We start from the raw sequence: 21,046 nt of genomic DNA on the forward strand, positions 1-21,046 counted from the left end.
TCAGATGCTTGACTAAATCACACTCTGAATTTCTGGAGACAGCAAATTAAGCTGAAGTGCGCATGTCTATGCTGGAAGATGAACTAACGCAGCAGAAGAAAGCATTAGCAACACAGCTCGCCAATAAGGATGACATTAATTGGAAACTCATTGATTTAAAAAATCGCTCTCGAAGAAACAATTTGAGGTTCTTACAAATTCCAGAGGGAAAGGAGGGGTGAGATCCTCGAGGGTTCATTATAGAGCTTTTGAAAAAGTCATTTCCCGAGTCCACAGGATGGGATTAGGAGCGGGAAGTGGAAAGGGCACATCGGTTCCCTTTTAACATTAGAGCAAATCATCAGGATCACCGCGACAATAAACCGAGAGCTATATTAGTGGCATTCAATAGTTTTTTGGTTTGAGAGGAAATATTCACTAAAGCACGACCAGATAAGAAGATTAAAGCTCTTGACTGTGAGTTTTTTGTACGTCCAGATCTTTGTAAACAAACTGTGGATTTGAGATGGCAGCTTCGACAACTGATTTCAGACTTTCAATCTAAGGGGGCCCAAGCTTATTTGATGTTTCCTGCTAAAATGAAAGTTGTGTATAGAGAGCGCACTCATTATTTTATGATGGTACTGGCAGCTAAGGCCTTCATGGACACAATGTAATCACTGAACTGAATGAGCATAAATTGGGCTCTATTTCTATAGGTTTCTAACTCATGGTATTTTTGCTAGTCTTTTATTATTTTTGATCTGCTCCTTCTCGGTTGGTAGGCGTTTAAATATTGATCTTTAGTATACATTAATGTGAATATATGCTGGTGGGCGAAGGCAGGTAGATGGGGGCTAGCTCGCATCAACAGAACCATAAGTCCTAAAGCTTCAGTAAAGGGTGGGGGGGGGGCGGGGGTCACTTTGTTGGGGGGGTGCAGGGGAGGTGCACATGGGGGGCGTGGGGGGAAAAAGGGGGAAAAATGTTCTTGAATACAGTAAACTGCGTAAAGAGAATGACACTCAAGACTTTGCTGTTGTTTTAAGTAGCCTCAGCACTTCAATTTATCTGAATTGTATGATTCATTATGTTTGTTTCTTTTATTTTGTGTAAGGACCTCCATGGTTGGGGGAAAAATATGTTTCTGTTGGTTTTGGATAAACTTGAATTATATGATAAATGGCTTCTAAACGATTAAAAATTTGCTCTTTAAATGTATCAGGGCTAAATAATATTATAAAAAGACAGAAGGTCGCAGCTGAATTAAGATATATTGCACCACATTTATTGTGTTTGCAGGAAACCCATATACCATGGTCAAATAGAGGTGTTCTAAAAGAACTCGGATTTTCATTAGTTATTACTACAGGACAATCCAGTTTGATACGAGGTGTGGCCATCATGTGTAAAGTTAATAATGTTGCATCAGGAAGAACATTAGCTGATAAAAAAGGAAGATGGGCAATCGCTGAATTTAGTGTGGATGGTAAAATACTGACGCTATGTAACATTTATGGTGCTAATCTAGATGATCCGGAAGTTCTAATTGAGGTAAACTCGGAATCAACTACCTGGTCTCAGCCTGTATTGATCTGTGGGGATATGAATATTAATTTGACTAATAGCTCATTGAAAGATGGGCTTGCCAAGTATAAGGGTCGTAAACCAAAAGTATATAAAGCACTAACGAACTTAGTGCAGGACCAAGGGTTAGTGGATGTGTGGGGGTATATATGACCACAGGATAGTGGATATACTTTTTGTTCTTATCCCCATAAAAAACTGGTCAGACTCGATTATTCTTTTGCCCCGGTTTCTGTGATAGAAGGAGCGATAATTACTGTGTACCCTTGGATTTCATCAGATCACTCTCCTACAGTATTGGAGATAGGTATGGGGTTAATTAAATCTAGACAATTTAATTTCACATTTGATAGGAAGATGGTGGTAAACAGTGATTTTAGGGATCACTTAAGGAAGTGGATCAAACTATTTTTTCAGGAAAATAAGGGATCTACCATGCAGGCCATAATCTGGGATACTTTTAAAGCAGGATTTCGGGGGGAATGTATCAGTTTTTCATGCAAGAATCAAAGGAAGGCGAGACAGGAGCTAGATAGATTATATTTGCATTAAGTCAATCTGAAACATTATTGATGCAGGGGATAGTTTGTGGGGGGAGTGATTTAACTAAATTGGAGGATACAGTGGCAAAGGATAGAGCGAAAGTGCTAGGACTTTGGTCTGTAGAAAACGCAAGGAGATTTCTTACATCTAAGATGGAAAAATATGAGTATGGTGAGGCAATTGGGAAAAAATTGGCGGCCCAATTACGAATAAAGGAATCAATCAGAAACATTGCTCAAATGATGGATTCCGCTGGAGTGGCTCATTCGGACCCACAAGAAATACTTAAGATTTTTCAACAGTTTTATTCAGAGTTATATGATCTACAGAAAGGACCTGATGGTGATGGATCACATTGGGCAGTAATGTTAGAAGAGGGTTTAAAAAGATTAGACTTAACAGAGGCACAATGGCTGGAAGACACGATTACAGAGGAAGAGTTGGAAAAAGCCGTGAAAAGCCTCGCAAAGGGAAAAGCAGCAGGCCCTGATAGGATACCTAGTGAGGTCTATACACAATTTTACCATGATATTAAAGAGGAGTTATTCAAAGTTATGCGAGATGCTCAGCTTGGATACCCACCAAAATCGTGGGCCGAGGCGACTATAGCAGTTTTTTGCAAGAAGGGTAAGCCACCAGAGTTAGTAGGTTCTTATCGACCGATATCATTGCTAAATGTAGATAATAAAATATATTCCAAAATATTAGCTAATCGGTTAACGCATTGCATGATCTCCCTAGCTTCATATCGCCAACACGGTATTATTCCTAGAAGAGGGACGGTAGAACATGTTAATAAAGTCATCTCTTTATTTGATATAGCTGCTGTGAAAAGGAATGATCTAGCGCTGATTCTGCTTGATGCGGAAAAAGCGTTTGATTGTGTGCAGTGGGGATATTTGTGGAAATTAATGAGAGAAATGGGGATTGGTCAGAAATTTATTCATGCAATTCAATCTTTATATTTACACCCTATGGCAAAGATATCTGTTATGGGACTACTCTCGGATACCGTTAGAATTACACGTGGTACTCGACAAGGATGCCCTTGTTCCCCTCTTTTATTTGCCCTTTATTTTAATCCTTTTATAGAGTTACTAAGTCGGAATATTTTGATCCCACCCTATAAAGTTGAAGAATACAATTTTTCGGTCTTTGCCCATGCCGATGATATCGCAGTGGCAACCACCAACCCTGAAACTGCAAAAATGAAATCGAGCGACTGGCGAAGGTCTTTGGGACAATAGCCGGATATAAACTGAATGCGGCAAAAATGCAAATTCTTTGTTCTGAGACCGTAGCATGGCAGGATCGTAGGGTGGTAAAGGAAGTAACGTACCTAGGTATTTTAATAAGGGCAAACATGATTGAATTAGTGGAAGAAAATTGGAACACACTTATGGCTAAAATTAAGTTATCTTTGGATAGGTGGGAGCGTCTATACTTAACTATTATTGGACAATCAAATGTTTTAAAAATGAATGTATTGCCAAAAGTTTTATATCTATTCAGATCCATACTTTTAGAAATCTCTAAAGACAAAATACAGGCTCTACGGGCAAGGTGTGGGAAATGTATCTGGAGCCCAGGAAGACCCAGAAGGGCAATGAATTATATGACTCTACCACAGCTAAGGGGAGAAATGGGGGTCCCAGATTTTTTTTTGTATTAGGTAACTGGTTTTCTGTTAAAGATGAGGGTTTTGATCACTGGCGAGCAAGGAACTGAGGTGGCTAATGCCCCGAATATTTTTGATATTCAGTTAGGCGCATGCGCAAAGCAATCTTTAGTTAAAGAGATTGATGGGAGCTACTATAAACGAACCAGGTTTAAGGTAGTGCTAGGTGCGCTCAAGGTTTGGAAATGGTTTATAAAAACAATGGTGATAGGGAGAGTATCGTATTACACGCCCCTCAGTGCTCATAGGATTTTACCTGGTATATTTTCCGATGCAATGACTTTAATATGGCAACAGAAAGGAATTAGGATTTTAGGAGATATGATAAAAGAGAATGGGATCTGTAAATCTTTTGACCAGATGAAGGATCAATATTTGTTGCCTAGAAGTTACTTCTTTAAATATCTACAAATTCATGATTATCTAAATCGACGAGGAGGGAACTTAAATCAAAATAAAGTTATTGAAGGAATTCGGAGGTCGGTTAAAATTGGAGTGATATATCAATTATTGCTATCTGTTAAGAATGATGATATGGAAAAAGTTAAGCTAAAATGGAGAGACTCTTTAGGAGATTCAGAGATAGAAATGGAAGATCTTTTAATACTATCTAAGGAGGCCTTAATGTCCACAAATTTGAAAGCTCAGTTCTTTAAAACTGTATATGATTTATATTACACTACTAAAAGAATGGCAAAATGGGGAGGAGGAAACGAAGGCAAGTGTTTCCGATGTGGCGAAAATGATGCTGGAGCGATACATATCTTTTATAGTTGTGTTAAGCTTCAGGGTTACATCGGAGATCTTGAACAGTTTCTGTCTTTGGAGATTAAAATATCGGTTGTTACTAGGTAAAATTCCAAAGGACAACACACCGAAACCACTTTTTCAATATCGACATTTTATTTTTTTGCAATGACTGTCGCACGCCTTTGCATAGCTACGGAGTGGCTGCAGGAAAAACCACCGGACTTTTATCAGTGGCGTGCTAAAATGCTGAGTCTATATAATCTTGAGTGGAGTTTATTTTCTATTAAAGGACTGAGGAAAAAAAGACAGGAGTCAAAAATCTGGAGTGCGTTTAGGGATTATTATGAATGATGAACTTTTAAGCGGATGTAATTGTATTTGTATTTGTTTTTGACAATTGTGAGAGATGATGGAAATGTGAATTGATTATTTTGTGTTTACTCGCAGTTTTGCTGTATAAGAACAATAAAAAATATTTTTTAAAAAAGGAATACAAGGCTGTGTGCCATGCCCATTCTTCAAATTTCTCTGCACCAAGACACGTAGCCTGCAATGGCAGTATGTATAGTTTTGGCGCGGGGTCCCTGGGGTGGCACAATCCATGCTGCAGCCCCACAGGACCCTCTTCGGTACCCATGCCTTAGATACCAGGATATACCATTACTAGGGACTAACAGGGGTAGCTGAAGTGTTGCCAATTGTGGTACACTTGTAGGGAAAAAACACTGGTACTGGGAACATGGTTGGCAGGGACCCGGTACACCTCAGTCAAAGTTGCATCAAAAACCAGACAAATAGTAGAGGGGACTGCAAAAGACACCTAGTATCTCACACTTCTACAGAAGATTGTCCCAGCTTCAAGTGCAGAGCCTATCTACATGAGAAGTGCTGTGCAAGACTGGCACTTGACATACATTCTGGATAAACTGAGAAACAGAGAAATAAATGTAGCACTTTCTGAAGTAGGAATGTAGAAGACAGTTTAGAAAAAGACTTCGAGATAGGGAAGTATTTCTTTTTAATCTCTTTCGTCCTCTAGGCTAAAGCTTACTTATTTTTATCTCGAGAGAGGTGTTGGTGTTAGGAGACTTGGTCGGTCCAAAGAGTAGAGAATCTCAGAATAGAGAAAAGATTAATATCAGCCTTGAAAGGAGAAGTTTCAGCAAAGGACGAAGATCTATTTGTTGGTTCTTTGTTGAGGAGTTGCAATAAATACAAAAATAAAATTTTTGAAATAATAAGCAGTGTTGACTTTGTTATTCTGAGATCTGTCTTGGAAACTCAATCAGTGAAGTTAGAGTCAGCGCTCTCACAGTCATCATCTGTGAAAGGTAGCCTAGATAGCCTTTAACATTGATACTATTTAATCATGGTTATTCAATGTTTTCTCAGCATGAAGCCAGGTCAGGTTCTTCATTGTGTTGCTAAACATGGACACTCTCTTCTAGATGCTGAAGCTCCACTCACAACATTGGACAATCGCTGCAGACTGTGGTATGTGCATGGCAGGCAGTTCTACAAAACATAAACCCCAGAAATATGCTGTGATCTGTGTTTAACAAATACAAAAATGTATAAAGGTTGCAGACTTTGCCCCATTGGTGCTATAAATTTGTAAATATGATATGATGTGCTGTAAGTATAATATTTCAAGACTCATGAAATTCTCTGACAGTGCTTGAATTAAGTCAATTTAGATGTACCTTCCTACAGGGACGTTACTATAAGCTTCTCAATCTCGTTATGCTGTGCAAAACACTTATAGCAGAGGACAAGTCTAGTGTGGAAAAAGATATAAAACAACCTAGACATTCTCAATGGTTTTGTTAGTCAAAAATAGGGCCTGTTACAATGTCGGACAGACCACAACTGACAGACTGTTGGTGCTGCCATCTCAACATCTGCCCCTGCGGTTCGCCTGCCGCATTACATGCCGTGGGCAGAGGCAGCGGGTGGAGGGACAATCCGCTTATGTTTTGATGGGCTCCGATGCTCAGTCCTATAATGATGGCGGAGCCAGCCTTGGCTCCTCAGTTGGGATTATGATGTAATTTTTGCTACCGCCTTTCCATGTCGGCCTTTCTGACATGTAATTGCTGTCAGAAAATGACTTTGGGGGCGCCTGGGAGGGTCCCATTCTCCCCAGCCTCTGCTATACGGAAAGGGGGGCACCTGTGGTGCCCCCCTAAATATACCTGCACTGTGTGGCAGGTATGCCACATGGTGCAGGGATTTTCAGAAACATCCATTTTATAATGGCAGCTTGTGCTGCAGGCCTTTTCAGCCCACGGCACAAGCTGCCATTGTAAACTAGATGTTTCTGGCTGCCCATAGGGCGGTCGCATCCTAATTCTGCGGTCAGAACCGCTGACCTATGGTTGGGCGGTTTCAATCCGCAGCTGTGTCATCCATCGACATCGTAATTAGGCCCATAGTTTCTGAAAGTGAGCATCTAACCACTTTTCTCATTTAATGGATTTCAGTTCTATTTTAAACAAATGCCAATGGTCTATAAGAATTGTCCTGGTTTTGTTTGCAGCATGTTTTATGGAGATCCTACGTGTAGAACCTGAAGTGCTATTTTATATTGACAATGTCTATATTATGAGCAGTGACTAGATTTGTGAGAAATGGGTTAATCGTTGGGCGGACCCCTACTCAATCAACTGCCACAATCCAAGTTCTAGTGAACCAAAAAAATCAACAAATTAACCTCTGCTTAACTCTCTGATAGCCTGGCACAAACACAGTCAGGCTTAACATAGATTGTAATAAAGTGAAAGCACCACACAATTTAGTAAAATTAATTAAATTGTAATAAATTATTTGACACCAAAAGAACATAAATTCAATTAGTACAGCCAGAGATTTGAATTTTGTAAGTTTTGAAGAAAAGCAGTGCTTAGAAGCAAGACGTACCAACTGGTCGAGGTGGCCTGGGTCCATGTCACAAGTTCAGGGGGAAAATAATGGAGCATAGGCTGGATACAGGACTGATTTCAGTCCTTATCAACCCTTGTACCTTGTGCCCTTGTGCATCGATATGTGAAACCTCGCACTAGTGACACAGAGCGGGCCTCAAGGAACTGTCAACAGGAGCTGCAATGTGTGGTCTCACATCAAGATTAGGGGTAGGCGGAAAACATCGATCCACCAGCGGGATTTGTGGAGTTTGCGCCCTCCACGCTCCGCTTGGTGCATGGAGTTCAGCAGAAACTCCGCCAGCCGCCGCGTGGTGGGGTTTACCACCTATCCCTACTCCACAGCTGGGAGTCGGTGAGCTTTGGACTGCTCTGGCACTGCCTAAAGACCGCTGTGGACCAGATGTATGAGTGCTACACCTTCAGGGGCTGGCGAGCTTCAACCGGATCCAGTACAGCTCCAGGCAGTTAGGCAGACAGCTGGGTACATCCTATTCTATAACTGCATGAGTGTGAATCAGTGGTCATAGAGTGCATAGTGTGCGTACACTACAGTGCCGAGTGTACGCACCCTTCCTTGGACATATGCAACTTCCAAGGCTCTTTATTATCCATTGTGCCAAGTGTATGTAAAAAGCGATGTGCTTGTACAGTGCAGAGTACAATCACACATCCAGCTGCATTTTCAGGGCAGTTGCAAGTACACTGCTAAGTGTGTGTATGGAGCTGAATATATTAGGATGCTGGGTGCTTGTAAACTGCCAAGTGCATTTTCATTGTCCAGTCTATGTACATTGCTGAGTGTGTGTGTGTGTGTGTACATTGCTAAGTGCATGTCACTGACAATGGGATCTACTGTGCTGTATACCGCGGTTATAGCTTCTCGCCACCTGTGCTTCCGTCAGTCCATGAAAAGAAGTGAACAATAGCACAGAGAGAGTATTGACCAATCTGCGCTGTTCCTCTTCTGAGCTGGCCAGTGTCAAGCGAGGAGTAAGCAGCTTCACCCTACTATGAATAATGATTTACCTCCCCTTTCTAGTACTTATTTTTGACAAGTTCGAGAGGGAAAAAGCTGCATCCTTTTGATACCCACTATTGGCAAAGACTTCCCTATATTGTGTTTAATTGCAAACAGTTAACTCATCAGATATATATATATATATATATATATATATATATATATATATATATATATATATATATATATATATATATATATATATATGTATATATATATATATATATATATATATATATATATATATATATATATATATATATATATATATATATATATATATAGATATATATACTAGCAGCCCGTCCCAACGTTGTCCGGGTATGAATTGCTGCCGGCCAGTAGTATATTGTTTTGTAGGATTTCGTTTTGATAGCATTTCTTATCTGTGAAAGGCCTGTGAAACGCTCCGATTCACAGTGCACTGCTGATGCACTTAAGAGTGCGCGTTCAGTAGTGTGTGAACCAGAGTTTACCTACTTTATTTTTCCTTGCAATATTATATAGTGCAAACTCGACAACATGGAATGAGCACAATTTACATTACAGAAGAAGACATTCATTTGTGGTAGGCACGGGGAGACAAAGCGATTTGCCTGGAATCACAGGATGTTGAGCTGATGCCGAGATTCGAATGTAGCTCCCCAGCTCTAAAGTTCGCAATTCTAGAACTTGTGGCGGGAGGTGTGTCTAAAAGTGTATGTCGGTGCTGGCCATCAATGAGAGAGACCTGTGCATTTTTCAAATGGGTGGTGAAAAAATATGAGTATGTTGCTGGAGATGTGGGCCGCGTGCCACCAATGTACTTACCGGGGGAGGGTAAACACCCATTATTCCACAACTTTCTTTCCGCATACCATCACTCCGCATACTTTCATTACGAAAGTACCATGACTCCGCAATGCCATTATAACGCATGGCATTACATTTTATATGCTTTTACCACGCATACATTTACAACGAAATTCGTTGTAAATGCATGAATGGTAAAAGCACGTTTTTAAAAAAATGTTTGGATAAGGTAAGTATGGGTAAAGGGGTATATGTTTTGGGGTACTGAGGTATATGTTTTGGGGTGTTTGGTTATTTTAAGGGTTCAGATATAGTTTTGGGTTATGGGGTTCAGGGGTAGTTTTAGGGTTTAGGGATAGGTATGGGTTTTGGGGTACAGGGGTATTTTTAGGGTTCAGGGATAGGTTTGGGTTTTGGGGTATAGGGGTATTTTTAGGGTTCAGGGGTAGGTTTGGGTTTTGGGGTAGAGGGGTATTTTAAGGGTTCAGGGCTAGGTTTGGGTTTTGGGGTACAGGGGTATTTTTAGGGTTCAGGGCTAGGTTTGAGTTTTGGGGTACAGGGGTATTTTAGGGTTCATTGGTAGGTTTGGGTTTTGGGGTACAGGGTTATTTTTATGGTTCAGGGCTAGGTTTGGGTTTTGGGGTACAGGGGTATTTTTAGGGTTCAGGGGTAGGTTTGGGTTTTGGGGTACAGGGGTATTTTAAGGGTTTAGGGCTAGGTTTGGGTTTTGGGGTACAGAGGTATTTTAAGGTTCAGGGGTAGGTTTGGGTTTTCGGGTACAGGGGTATTTTTACGGTTCAGGGCTACGTTTTGGGGTACAGGGGTATATTTAGGGTTATGGGGTAGGTTTGGGTTTTGAGGTACAGGGGTATTTATAGGGTTCAGGGCTAGGTTTGGGTTTTGGGGTACAGGGGTATTTTTAGGGTTTAGGGATAGGTTTGGGTTTTGGGGTACAGGGTATATTTATAGGGTTCAGATGGGTTAGTGTTTAAGGGTGTTGGGGTATTTTAAGGAGTACGGTGGGTTATGATTATGGGGTGTAGGGGTATTTCAAGGGAGCAGGGTGGACCCCCGGAGCTGGAATGTACAGAACCTGGGAAGAAAAAACAATGAAATATTGGGCACAACGCTCGCTTTTTTTCCCCGTAATCCCGCGCCCCGCACATGCCCATGCCCCCAGCACACGCCCACAGCACACGATATGAGACATGGCATGAAGGGCGGAACGTACCACACGCCCCCAGCGTTTGTCACGCCCACAGCACAACGCAGACACGCCCACAAGGGACTACTTTGCTGGCACGGTTCTTTTACCTTTTAAATGTATATGGTGGGCGTCTGCATAGCCTATTTCCTTCGGCTGCAACTGCCCTTTCCAACGCTGTATTGGGTGTTGTGATTGGTGCTGTGGTTCCTGAGATTACCCGCCTCAAAGGTTTGGGCTCTCTCGGTATTATATTATTATATATATATAGATATAGATGGACTCGCAGTGGACATACAATGTTTTCTAATAGAGTAATGTTCAGTAGAGACCAACCAAATGCTTAACGTCTTTCAAAAGCTGCTGCTAAAACCTGATTGAGCATTGCTTCGCATTGTCAGCAACTGCATTTAAAAAAACTCCAGAAGTCCCTCTATTCATATCTCGTATGCCCACACTATACTCATTAACAGGAGCCCTGCGTGCGTGTTTAACTTTACCAGCTCGTGCATACTTGCAAACTCTACCATAATTCTATATATATATTCATGGGAAGGCTAATAATTGAAATTGCTTCATTAGTTAGTCATTAACAGCAGGGCAATGACTGTCACACATCTTTTTTCCAATGAATGCCCTTCATTTGTTGTGTGGGTCTTTAATTTTAATTAAAAGGCAGGCTTGGCCTTTTGGCCTCCAAAATAGAAAAGTGTGCAGTAACTACGATATATATAGAAACACTTGTTCCTGAATAATGAATATAGTGGGAGGGTGGGGCTCTGCTGGCTTCCTTGTGTCTCTGCAGCAGTGCCAGATTGGCTAAATTAGGACCAGTCTAGGAGCTGCAAGCGGGAGGCAGAGCACTCTGCTCTGGTGGGAGTCAGACCCAAACTGAGCCGCTGGCCATGGCTGTGTGGATCCATGCCTCCCAGCAGGGCGTCCTGGAGCTGCTGCTGAGGGAGCACTGGGTGAGAGTGCTTGCTGAGCTTAGCAGTGACATCCTCGCACTTTCTGTTGACTGGGGGTGAATGTATGATTTATTTAGCATTCCGTCCATCATTTGTTTGCGTAGCACATTAATGTGGGATAGGCTAATATAACAACCACTTACACTGTCTACGAGCGTGTACGGCCAGGAACTCTGCAGAATCTCGTGGAGGTTTTAGGTAACTCTGAATTCTCCAGCGTATAACCCCTCGAGTTCAGCCCATGATCAATCAAGATACATTGTACTGAGCCAATGTCATTGGAGCAGTCAGCGGGAGTTTGCGATGCGGAGTCCTGCGCCAAGATACGCCATGTCAAGGTTGATGAAGCTGCTTGTGCTGCCTGGACTTGCATAAAGATGCACCTGTGCTGGCCTGAGATAAGTTGCACTGGGTCTGTTGTCAGAATCAAAATTCATTGAACTGGTCTGTTGCGATGTGCAGTCAGGTGTCAAAGTGCGTCGAAATGTGTCAAGCTGGGCTGTAAGTCGGCGTCAAAATGCATTGCACTGGGTTGATGCTATGAGACCATCAAACTAGAGCTGCAGTGACCGGTCCTGTTTTGGGATTCATTGAGTTGTATTACACTGCACAGAGGAGCCTGTTATGTCTCTCTAACTCAGAACAGGAGGCCAGCTAACTAGCCCTATGAGCCACTCTAGTGGTTCAGGTGCAATTTGTAGATTCAGTCCTTTTTTTTCCTGAGGCAGTAAGGCAGCAGAGCAGCAGAGGAGCAGGGCTTTTCTTCTTGCAGCAAGGCAGCAGAATCTGAGTCCTCTACATGTCCAGAAGTGATCAGATGAGTTGGGTCTGAGGGTGCAATGTTTATACCTGCTGTCAGCTTTGAAGTAGAAGAAACCTCTGGTGTTTCCCCCTACAGATTTGTCTGGAATTTACTCCCTTCCTGCCCTGCCCTGCTACCAGTCTGTCTAGTGGCACAACTGACTAGTGTTAAGACCTTTGTGTGTTATTTTATGTTATAAAAATGTGTTCAGCAGACAGCTACTCAGAGAGCATCCAGCGCTCAAGCCTTAATGCACCAAGTTAGAACTTAGTCTCAATGCGAGAAAAGCCAGGTTTTCAGTTTCTTTTGAAAACAGCGAGCATGCAAACCAGGTCCCCCAGACAGGCTAAAAAACATAATAAGTTTTGCCAAAAATGTCATGCACACTCAAAGGCACACACATTTCCCTGACCAAAGGAGGGAACTTTTGACACAATGCAATTGGACACATGAGAACACATACAAACAAAATGCACAGGTCAAAAGAAAGACAGAAGAGAGACATTATTAAAACTATGGATCAGCTTTGAGGAAGCTCAGATTGACAGTCCTGCACTAGAGATAGTATGCACGGAATCAGCACCTTCCCCACCATGTGCAGGCATGAAGGTGCTCTTGCCCATTCTCCCTGCATTAAGATACTCTGATCTGCCAGTTGAAGAGGTCGGTGGGCCCCCTTACAGAAAAACAAATTATTAGGCCCAGGCATGAGAGACTAACAGGCTAGCAGGGCCAGCCAGTCCCGGTGTAACCAAAGTCCGCTGCGGTTGCTCCAAGAAGATCGACCCCCTGTCCATCACACCAGACACATAGAACCCCAGTGACTTTGAGAACACTCTCTCACTGGTTTACCCAAACACACGAGTGACAGGGAGATTTGTGGCATTTCTAGATAGTGATACAGCTAGCGGGGGTGAGGAAGGGGACTTAAGTGGAACTTCCCCTACTTGCAGGAATGCCTAAAAAGATGGCAACTCCATATTAGGGAGAAACAAGTATAGCTACCCAAAGTAAGAATGTACCCGCTACTACACAAGGGCACGTCAGGAGCTGTCTGTGAGCTATGGGGTCAAATGGATAAAAAAGGGCTAAGAACAAAGTTATCGACATTGGTGGATGTGATAGAGTGCAAGCTCACCTGCTCAACATACTCACCTGGGCCCATAAATCTAAGTATATATTTAAATAGGTGAACTTACACTCAATCAATTTAAAAATCTTACCATTCAGGATTTATACCTTTTAACTTACCAATCCAATTCACCGATACCTAAAGTCCTAGAGGATCAAGGGAGTTAGCAAGAAAATAGGTAAATAATAACAGTCAGCATTTCGTAAATAACCACAAACTCGAGGAAACGTTTAAGTTTTTTTATCTAAGTACAATCTTAAAATGTTAACCATGATATCAATAATTTCCTATTCAAAATAATGTTGAAACAAACATATGCAATAATTTGAAAAGAAATATCGTTAAACATTAGAAAGAGGATGGGTAGAGAAGGGAAAACAGTACAATGGCAAATCCACACTTTATAGTTACCTAGAATGGCATGAAGACCATCCCTGGCCACAGGCTGAGAAAAAGGACAAGAATCCCAAAGTGCTGGTACCAACAAGGTAGAACAGGTGCAAACCAGAATCAGGACAGGTTACGGACCAAATTGGAATCTGGATAGGACCACCACAGGCTAAGATCGACACCACAGCTAAAGTTCAGAACGCCAGCGTTGTAACCCCTCTCTGCAGTTAACAGTCGAACCCCGATTGGGTCATTGAACTCCTTCCCAGAACTCCGATTGGGTTATCGAATCTTCTGACAGAGTGCTCCGCCAGCACCTCTGCTCTCGATCACCTATTGAGTGCGTTGGGTCAGTGACAGGTCAGCTATTCGGTCAAGTTGGACAGTCTAACTAACTAAGCCTACCCTAGTTATACTATTTTTCAGGTCAGTGTACCACCCCCAAATGTTGCAAATGTGTAAATCCCACAATTGTATTGGTCAGAAGACGAGGAGAAGTCATACCACCATATTGATATGAGGTAACTTGTCAATCATGTATTTAAATGTTCCCTCCCATGACTTTATCTTCTCATGTACTTTTATTCCACCCAGCAGTGAATGTAACAATAACATTTAATATTTTAACAATTTGTTCAATTCAGCTTCCTTTGGCAGGGTGAGGAGGTCGCTTTTCATAGTTTCTTAGTCCATGTCAGTTTTCTGGCACTGATTCAAGGCCATTAAATTCTTTTTCTTTGCGCAGGCGCAGTTCCTCCAATGATAGAGTTCAGAAATACATTTCAGGCCCAAATGCGTTACAAGCAAAAATAGAAGAGAAACAGTTTTAGAGACACAGAATGAATAAATGCACTGAATACCACTTATCTCTATTCTATTCCCATTATTTTATTTTTAACTATTGCATTAGAGGTTAAGCAGAACAAACAGCTTACCAAAAGCAGAGATGCAAGCTTCTTGCTTGTTAGGACACAGAGCAGCCATCTTAGTTCTAGTGCGCAGAAGCAAACGTTTCCCACCAAGCGAGATAGTACGTCACGTCACGTGAGTGTGACAAACGCATGCGCAGTAGAAAATCCCGCGTAGAAGAAGCCATTTTAATGCAAGCAGATTATAGTTAGTAAAAGCACATTGTCGAGCTTTCCTTAGATAGTAGTAATGTTGTGTAATGCAATATTAATATAAAGAAAAATGTTAGTTAGTACATTAATATTATTTTCGAGAGTGCTGAATACAAGCAAGTCACTTTACGTGTGCAACCTTGCTCCATCAGATGGAGCAGGGAAATGGATCTCATGTTTTATGAAGGACAGCACGGGTATAAACCTACTGATAGGTGATATCAAAAGTCTTCTAAGTAGTCTTATCAGAGAGTAGACTTACACTGTGTTCGCCAAGCTAGCATTCTACCATTACGATGAAAAACACAGAGAATGACAGGCAGCATTCAATTCATACAGGCACTCAATATGGATGGCCCTAAGGGAGAAGTTCCCTTACCGCCTGAAGCAGGAGGGTTAATAACGGAGACTATGAGGCCATGGGAGACTATAACCGATTTTCCGGATAGGGTGAGGGAATGTTGGGGACAAGAGACAGGACAGCCGTCGACCAGTGCTATCCATACCACTGGAGTCAAGCTATCCTTGCTGATGAGGGGTGAATCCCCGAAACCGGTCCTAGGATGCTTGTTTCCAGTCCAGGGAGGACCTGGCCTGACAGTTCGGGCTGGACTGTTCCCATGAGGCACAGGGTCAAGACTGATTTGTACTGGAATGGCACGGTGAGCAAAAAAACGATGTATTCAGGCCCAGATTCCTGTACTGGGGTAAATGTATGACATTGGTCTCCATTCTGTCCATCAATTGTTCTTTTTGCATTCGTCACACCGTGTTCCTGTCCTTGTTATCCTGGCTCTTCCTCCAACTGCACTCCAGTTGCTTGCAGTGTTATTTGGTCATCTTGACTTTTTCTTTGTACCAGAACGCTTGAGGTCTTAGTCTTATGGTTTTTAAGGTTTTCAAGGGTTCAAGGGTGTCGACACATGCGGTTATCTGGTTGTTGGAGTCAGAGTTGGAAATGGCTTCTGGGAGTCTTCTGCTGACAGCTCTCATCGTTTCAGGAGTTCTGTGTGCGAGGCTTCCTCTGAGCCCTTGTTCCAGTCTTGGTGGTATTTTTGATGGCGTTGGGTCTGTGGTAATGCAAGGTGGAAATTGTGACTCAATGAGAGTGTAGTCTATCCAGGTGATTTATGTTTGCTTGCTTACCAAGATTTTGTTCAAGGTGGTAAATATCTGGCCCAATTGATGGCCTGTGGCCTGAGTGGGTCCGTCTAGTCATTGGTTGAGGCAGAGGTTTTCTAGGTCTTCTAGTTAGGCAATGGTATTTAGGTAGGTGTGGTCTTCGGGGTGAAAGTTGAAGTCTCAGAGAAAGATGAGAGTGCTCAAATCAAGGATGAGGGGAGGAACAAAGTCTGCATTGGTGCTGACGATGTCGGTGTGTGGTTCAGGTGGTTGGTAGACCCTGACCCATAAATCAAACTGTCTCGATATTAGTGTTCTTTTGTTAAATAAAGGATCATTTTATCAGGCAATGTATCATGTAATTCACATTATAGGATACTTGTTTCATCCATACAGAGGGTCCTTTTTTGTGTGTATTATATAGAAAAGTGTCTCTTTCATAACAATCTCAGGTATTACTCTTTGCTCCAAAAAAGAAGGCCATTCTATTGCTACCTTTAACAACCCACTATAAACCCTCCTTATTCTATTGCCTACTTTATCTTAGCTCATGACAATATCGTTTCAATACAGGTGACCTGCTCCAATATAAACTTTTACCGTATATTACTTGCATTGGAATCCTAGTTAAACATAGGTATATCTTTTCCCTGAATATTCTTCAATAAAGTTCAAAGAAAATTTTATACCATCTGCCTAACTATATATAACTATTTCTCATTAAGTTTTCCACTATTTATCTTCTATTTTACTTCCTTTTCGTGTATCATCACACTGTTCACACAATTTTGCAGTCACAACCTTGCACAGAAACAAATGAGAAGTTTGTTCACAGTACGAAAACCACATGTACCGTGTCTCATCAGTGTTCCTTTCCCCTCAAGAAAAACACCTCTGCTGCTAGTAAGCACCAAAATATTACTTCCAAATTTTTTATTGTCATTTCAGTCCTAACAATATGATTTATGAATCATATTCATATATTACGGTCTTAAGAAAGCTGTACAGGGAGAAACACGTGTTGGTCTCCCTATTCCTGTAAATTGCAAAAGGTCTAAACTAGAAACAAATGGAAATAAAATGTTATTGTGTGGGAATTCATAAAATGTGTTTTATATGATTAGTAACCTGCAATTTGAAATATGAGTAATTGCAACTCACTTTGATGTGTTTGCTGAATCTAGGTCTCATAATTCCATTTCACGTTTTATTTACTTCTTTGTGTACAAGTGTAAATTACTATTCAACTTCAATTGAGGTGTACAGCGAATGGATCAGGCTTTAGGACCTCTCCATCTCATTGATCCCACTCAACATTGTGTGCCGGTCTGCCAGGATATCCATTGTTGTATTTCTGCAAACTGCCCACATTTCATAGATCACAACCTCACCTTCTTGAAACCATACCCCTGCAACCTAGCAGGACTTATTCAAGTATAGTTTACATATTCATCCTAACAACCATGTACAGGAGTTCACATAGACCAGGTAATGATCACATCTAATGCCTATTCATCTCATCTGTCACAAGGAAACTGGAGTAAATGCATGGAATGGCTTCTTGAGAGCATAAGGCTGATCCCAATAACCAATAGTAACCAATAACCACTGGCCTTGGGTTGCAGAGAAGCATACTACTTGCGGTAAAGTGCTTCAACGTCTCGTTAAGGGTAATAATTGCTAAATAAATGCAATTATAATACAATACAATAATGTACAGTATCAGCTCCGTTTATAGGCAGCAGTGTTGCTTTTGAATAGTGAGTTCTGTTTTGTCTATAGCATTTACATTGCAAATATGATCTTCATGTTATTTTACGTTTCTCTAAAAATCCAAAGAAGCAATGTTTAATGGGTGTATTACAAAAATCAAAGCATATGAGATGTTATGCTTCTTTGTAAGGTTTCAATATTTCTTGGTTAATGCTCTCCTGTTTAGGAACCTGCCGCTTGCAATTGTCATCTCAATTTCTTGGTTAATGCTCTCCTGTTTAGGAACCTGCCGCTTGCAATTGTCATCTCAATGCCCTTGGTGACAATCATTTATATGCTGACGATCCTAGCATATCATACAATGCTGGATGCACAGTCTATCCTCGAGAGCCATGCAGTTGCAGTGGTAAGTTATTTAAGATAACCCATCTGATGATAATAAATATGTACATTAGTTAGTGCTGGAAAACTGTTGCTGTCTTTTATCACAATACATAGCTAAACACACCTAAAATCCAACTTTTATAAACGTATTCTCTTATGTAATGATAAGACTTGCTCACAAAGGGGCCTATTTACGAACTTGTCAGTTGTAAGGAAATATGATGCATTTCTGCCTTTTTTTCCCCTGTGGTGGCACCTATTGGCATCCTAGTGCCGATGCAGGCACTGTAGCACCAGGTTGCATCTTGGATTGTTTTTGTGCTGGAAGGGACTTCTTCCTGCACAAAAAGATTCCTGAGAGACGCACTCTACTTTCTATGTGTGCTGCAGAATTCACTATACATTGAAAGGGGGTGTAACGAGGAGAGATAAATATATTTCTACTTGTTACGCCTCACCTAGTAAAGGCATTTCTGTTTGATACACTCCCTTGTGCGTAGTAAGGCAATGCAGAGATTTGCTCTGTGTTGCTTTACTCTGGATTTTTGGAGCCAGGCAGGGCCACGCAAAGTGGCCATGCGTGGCTTCAAAAACCTAATTTAGGACTTGTGTCACTCTTGCACCACCTTAACATGGTGAAAAAGCGACGCAACTCCATTCATAAATATGCCCCTCTGGTTCTATTGGTTATCCAGGTTAAGTGAAAATGTATGTTCTACTCTGCCTAGCAGGTAGGTGGTCAAAAAATATATAAAAAAATGCCAAAGGAAACCTGTTAACAAGCTTCACCTGTTAAATGTATTTATTATGTTCATTTATTGAGAGACAGCTTCCACAACCTATCACACTAAGTCGATTTACAGAACTTTGATTTTCTTTATATAGTACTAGCTTACCCGTCGCGCGTTGCTGCGATCTCAGAAGAAAGGAAATTCAAGGAAACTCGTTATGAAACTTATTCATTTTAATATGGAAAACATTTCTAAGTGTGGCTTGAGCAGTGCGTCCTCGATTGGCTTCCAATCTTGATTCTGGTTGCTCTCCTGTTTCATTCGAGCGGGCTTGAGCAGTGCGTAATTGATCATTTTCCAATCTTGATTCTCGTTGATCTCCTGTTTCATTCGAGCGTGCTTGAGCAGTGCGTAATCAATGTGTTTCCAATCTTGATTCTCGTTGCTTGTTCGTTTGAGAAGAACGGACTTTAGCAGTGCGTACTCGATCGGCTTCCAATCTTGATTCTCGTTGCTCGTTCATTTGAGAATTACGGGCTTGAGCAGTTTGTATTCGAACAGCTTCTAATCTTGCTTCCCATTGCTCGTCTGTTTCTGAAGCTCGTAATGCCTTTTTCTTTCGTGCTTCTGATGTAGATTGACCAATTGATTTCCGTTTGGGGGTTATAACTGTCGACGATGCTCGCAAATTCGCTGTCTATTTCAGTATTCAAAAGATTAATCAGAAGGTTTTCCAACGCGTGAGCTGGCCACATACAGTTGTCCATGTGAGAAGCACGGATTCTCCAAATCTAGTCCACACACTTGCAGCGATTGTCCTTGTGCTTTGTTGATGGTCATTGCAAAAGCGAGTCGCACCGGAAACTGTAAACGTTCAGTATTGGAAAGATTATGAGGGCCCTCGGGCCGATATTTAACAAATATTTCTTCTTTTTTTTTTTTTCCAGAAACCTTTGCGGGAGTGTACTCAACAACTTCCCAAAGTTTCATGCCAATCGGATGAATGGTGTAGTAATGCATTAAGGACAAACAGACATACTTTTGTTTTTATATATGTAGATAGTGTAGTAGAGAGGTAAACTTATACCCGAAGTGATCAGTTGCAGTGTGGATTCATCACAGTTTTGTAAATACACTTTCAAAGAGAATACACCTACCATTGTGCAACACGATCTAGCAGGACATGGAGGTGTCTAACATGGTTATTTCGTGGAATGGATAGAATATTGGAGCATTCACCCGTGGTAGTCTACTTGGAAGAGACGTCATTTCTTTTTTGTGTCATAATTCTTTATTTAGAGATTAAAGGCATATACCAGGGGTCTCCAACCGGTCGATTGCGAGCTACCGGTAGCTCGTCAAACCCCCATGAATAGCTTGCGCCTCGCATCTCAATTGTGTAGGGTCTCCAACCTTTTCTGTAGTGAGAGCTACTTCTGGTCAGTGAAAATCGTCGTGAGCTACTTAAGGCAAAGCAACTCATGCATTTTGTCGAGAGACGCCGCACGCCCAGTTTCATTGACTTTAAGCCTAATTTCTTCGGAACCCTTACTTTTGTTTGAACAAAAAGGGCCACACTCCCTCTTTTGAAGTGACAGACAGCCATAGGTTGTGCTACCTGAAGCAAAAGCTTGTCTTGCTTGGAAGAATTCCTGGAAAGTATAACAAGCTATGTGGGATACAAGCCTAAGATCTCCTTTTGTAATCCTCAATCAACTTGTTCACACACTGCAAAAGTTAAACCTCAACATCAGTATATTCCTTACCAAATGGGATTTATTAAAGTCTAGCTTAGATGTGCAGTCACTGGTTTTCAAAAAAGAGACTCATTTTAGTAAGAACCTCAATTACTTCCCCTTTACCACATACTCTTTTTTTTGTAAAGTTTTAAAATCTCCTATCCTGGTTTAGGTTTAAATAATTTTTAACTCATTTGATTTATTAAGTATTTTCTTTTCTACCATGTTTTCTTTGTAGAGGTGAAAAGGGATTTTTCTTTCAACATAATACATGGCCCAATCAAGTACAAGTTTCACTGAGTTTGTGAAAAAATAGCATTTCAACAGTCACAGATACTCTATGCCCAGGGCTAATGGGAAGGTTTCTAGTTGTTTATGTGGCTATTCTGTTTAGGCAGGTAGGTACCCTCCCATATCTTCCTTCGTAAACAGTATAACTTCTAAGATAGATGCTATTTTTCTTTTAGAA

General features: G+C 41.3%; 1 protein-coding gene across 1 annotated transcript in view; it reads left to right on the top strand.

Annotated features, from left to right (window-relative positions):
* LOC147724410 (Y+L amino acid transporter 2-like) overlaps positions 1 to 21,046 on the top strand; it is a 507,321-nt gene that overhangs the window by 132,108 nt on the left and 354,167 nt on the right. The window contains exon 5 of the mRNA XM_086918041.1: positions 18,006 to 18,129. Within this exon, the coding sequence (XP_086774167.1) occupies positions 18,006 to 18,129 (124 nt within the window). The remainder of the gene's footprint in view (positions 1 to 18,005; positions 18,130 to 21,046) is intronic.

Source organism: Lissotriton vulgaris, chromosome 4_1 (assembly GCF_964263255.1).
Source record: "Lissotriton vulgaris chromosome 4_1, aLisVul1.2, whole genome shotgun sequence".
NCBI lineage: Eukaryota > Metazoa > Chordata > Amphibia > Caudata > Salamandridae > Lissotriton > Lissotriton vulgaris.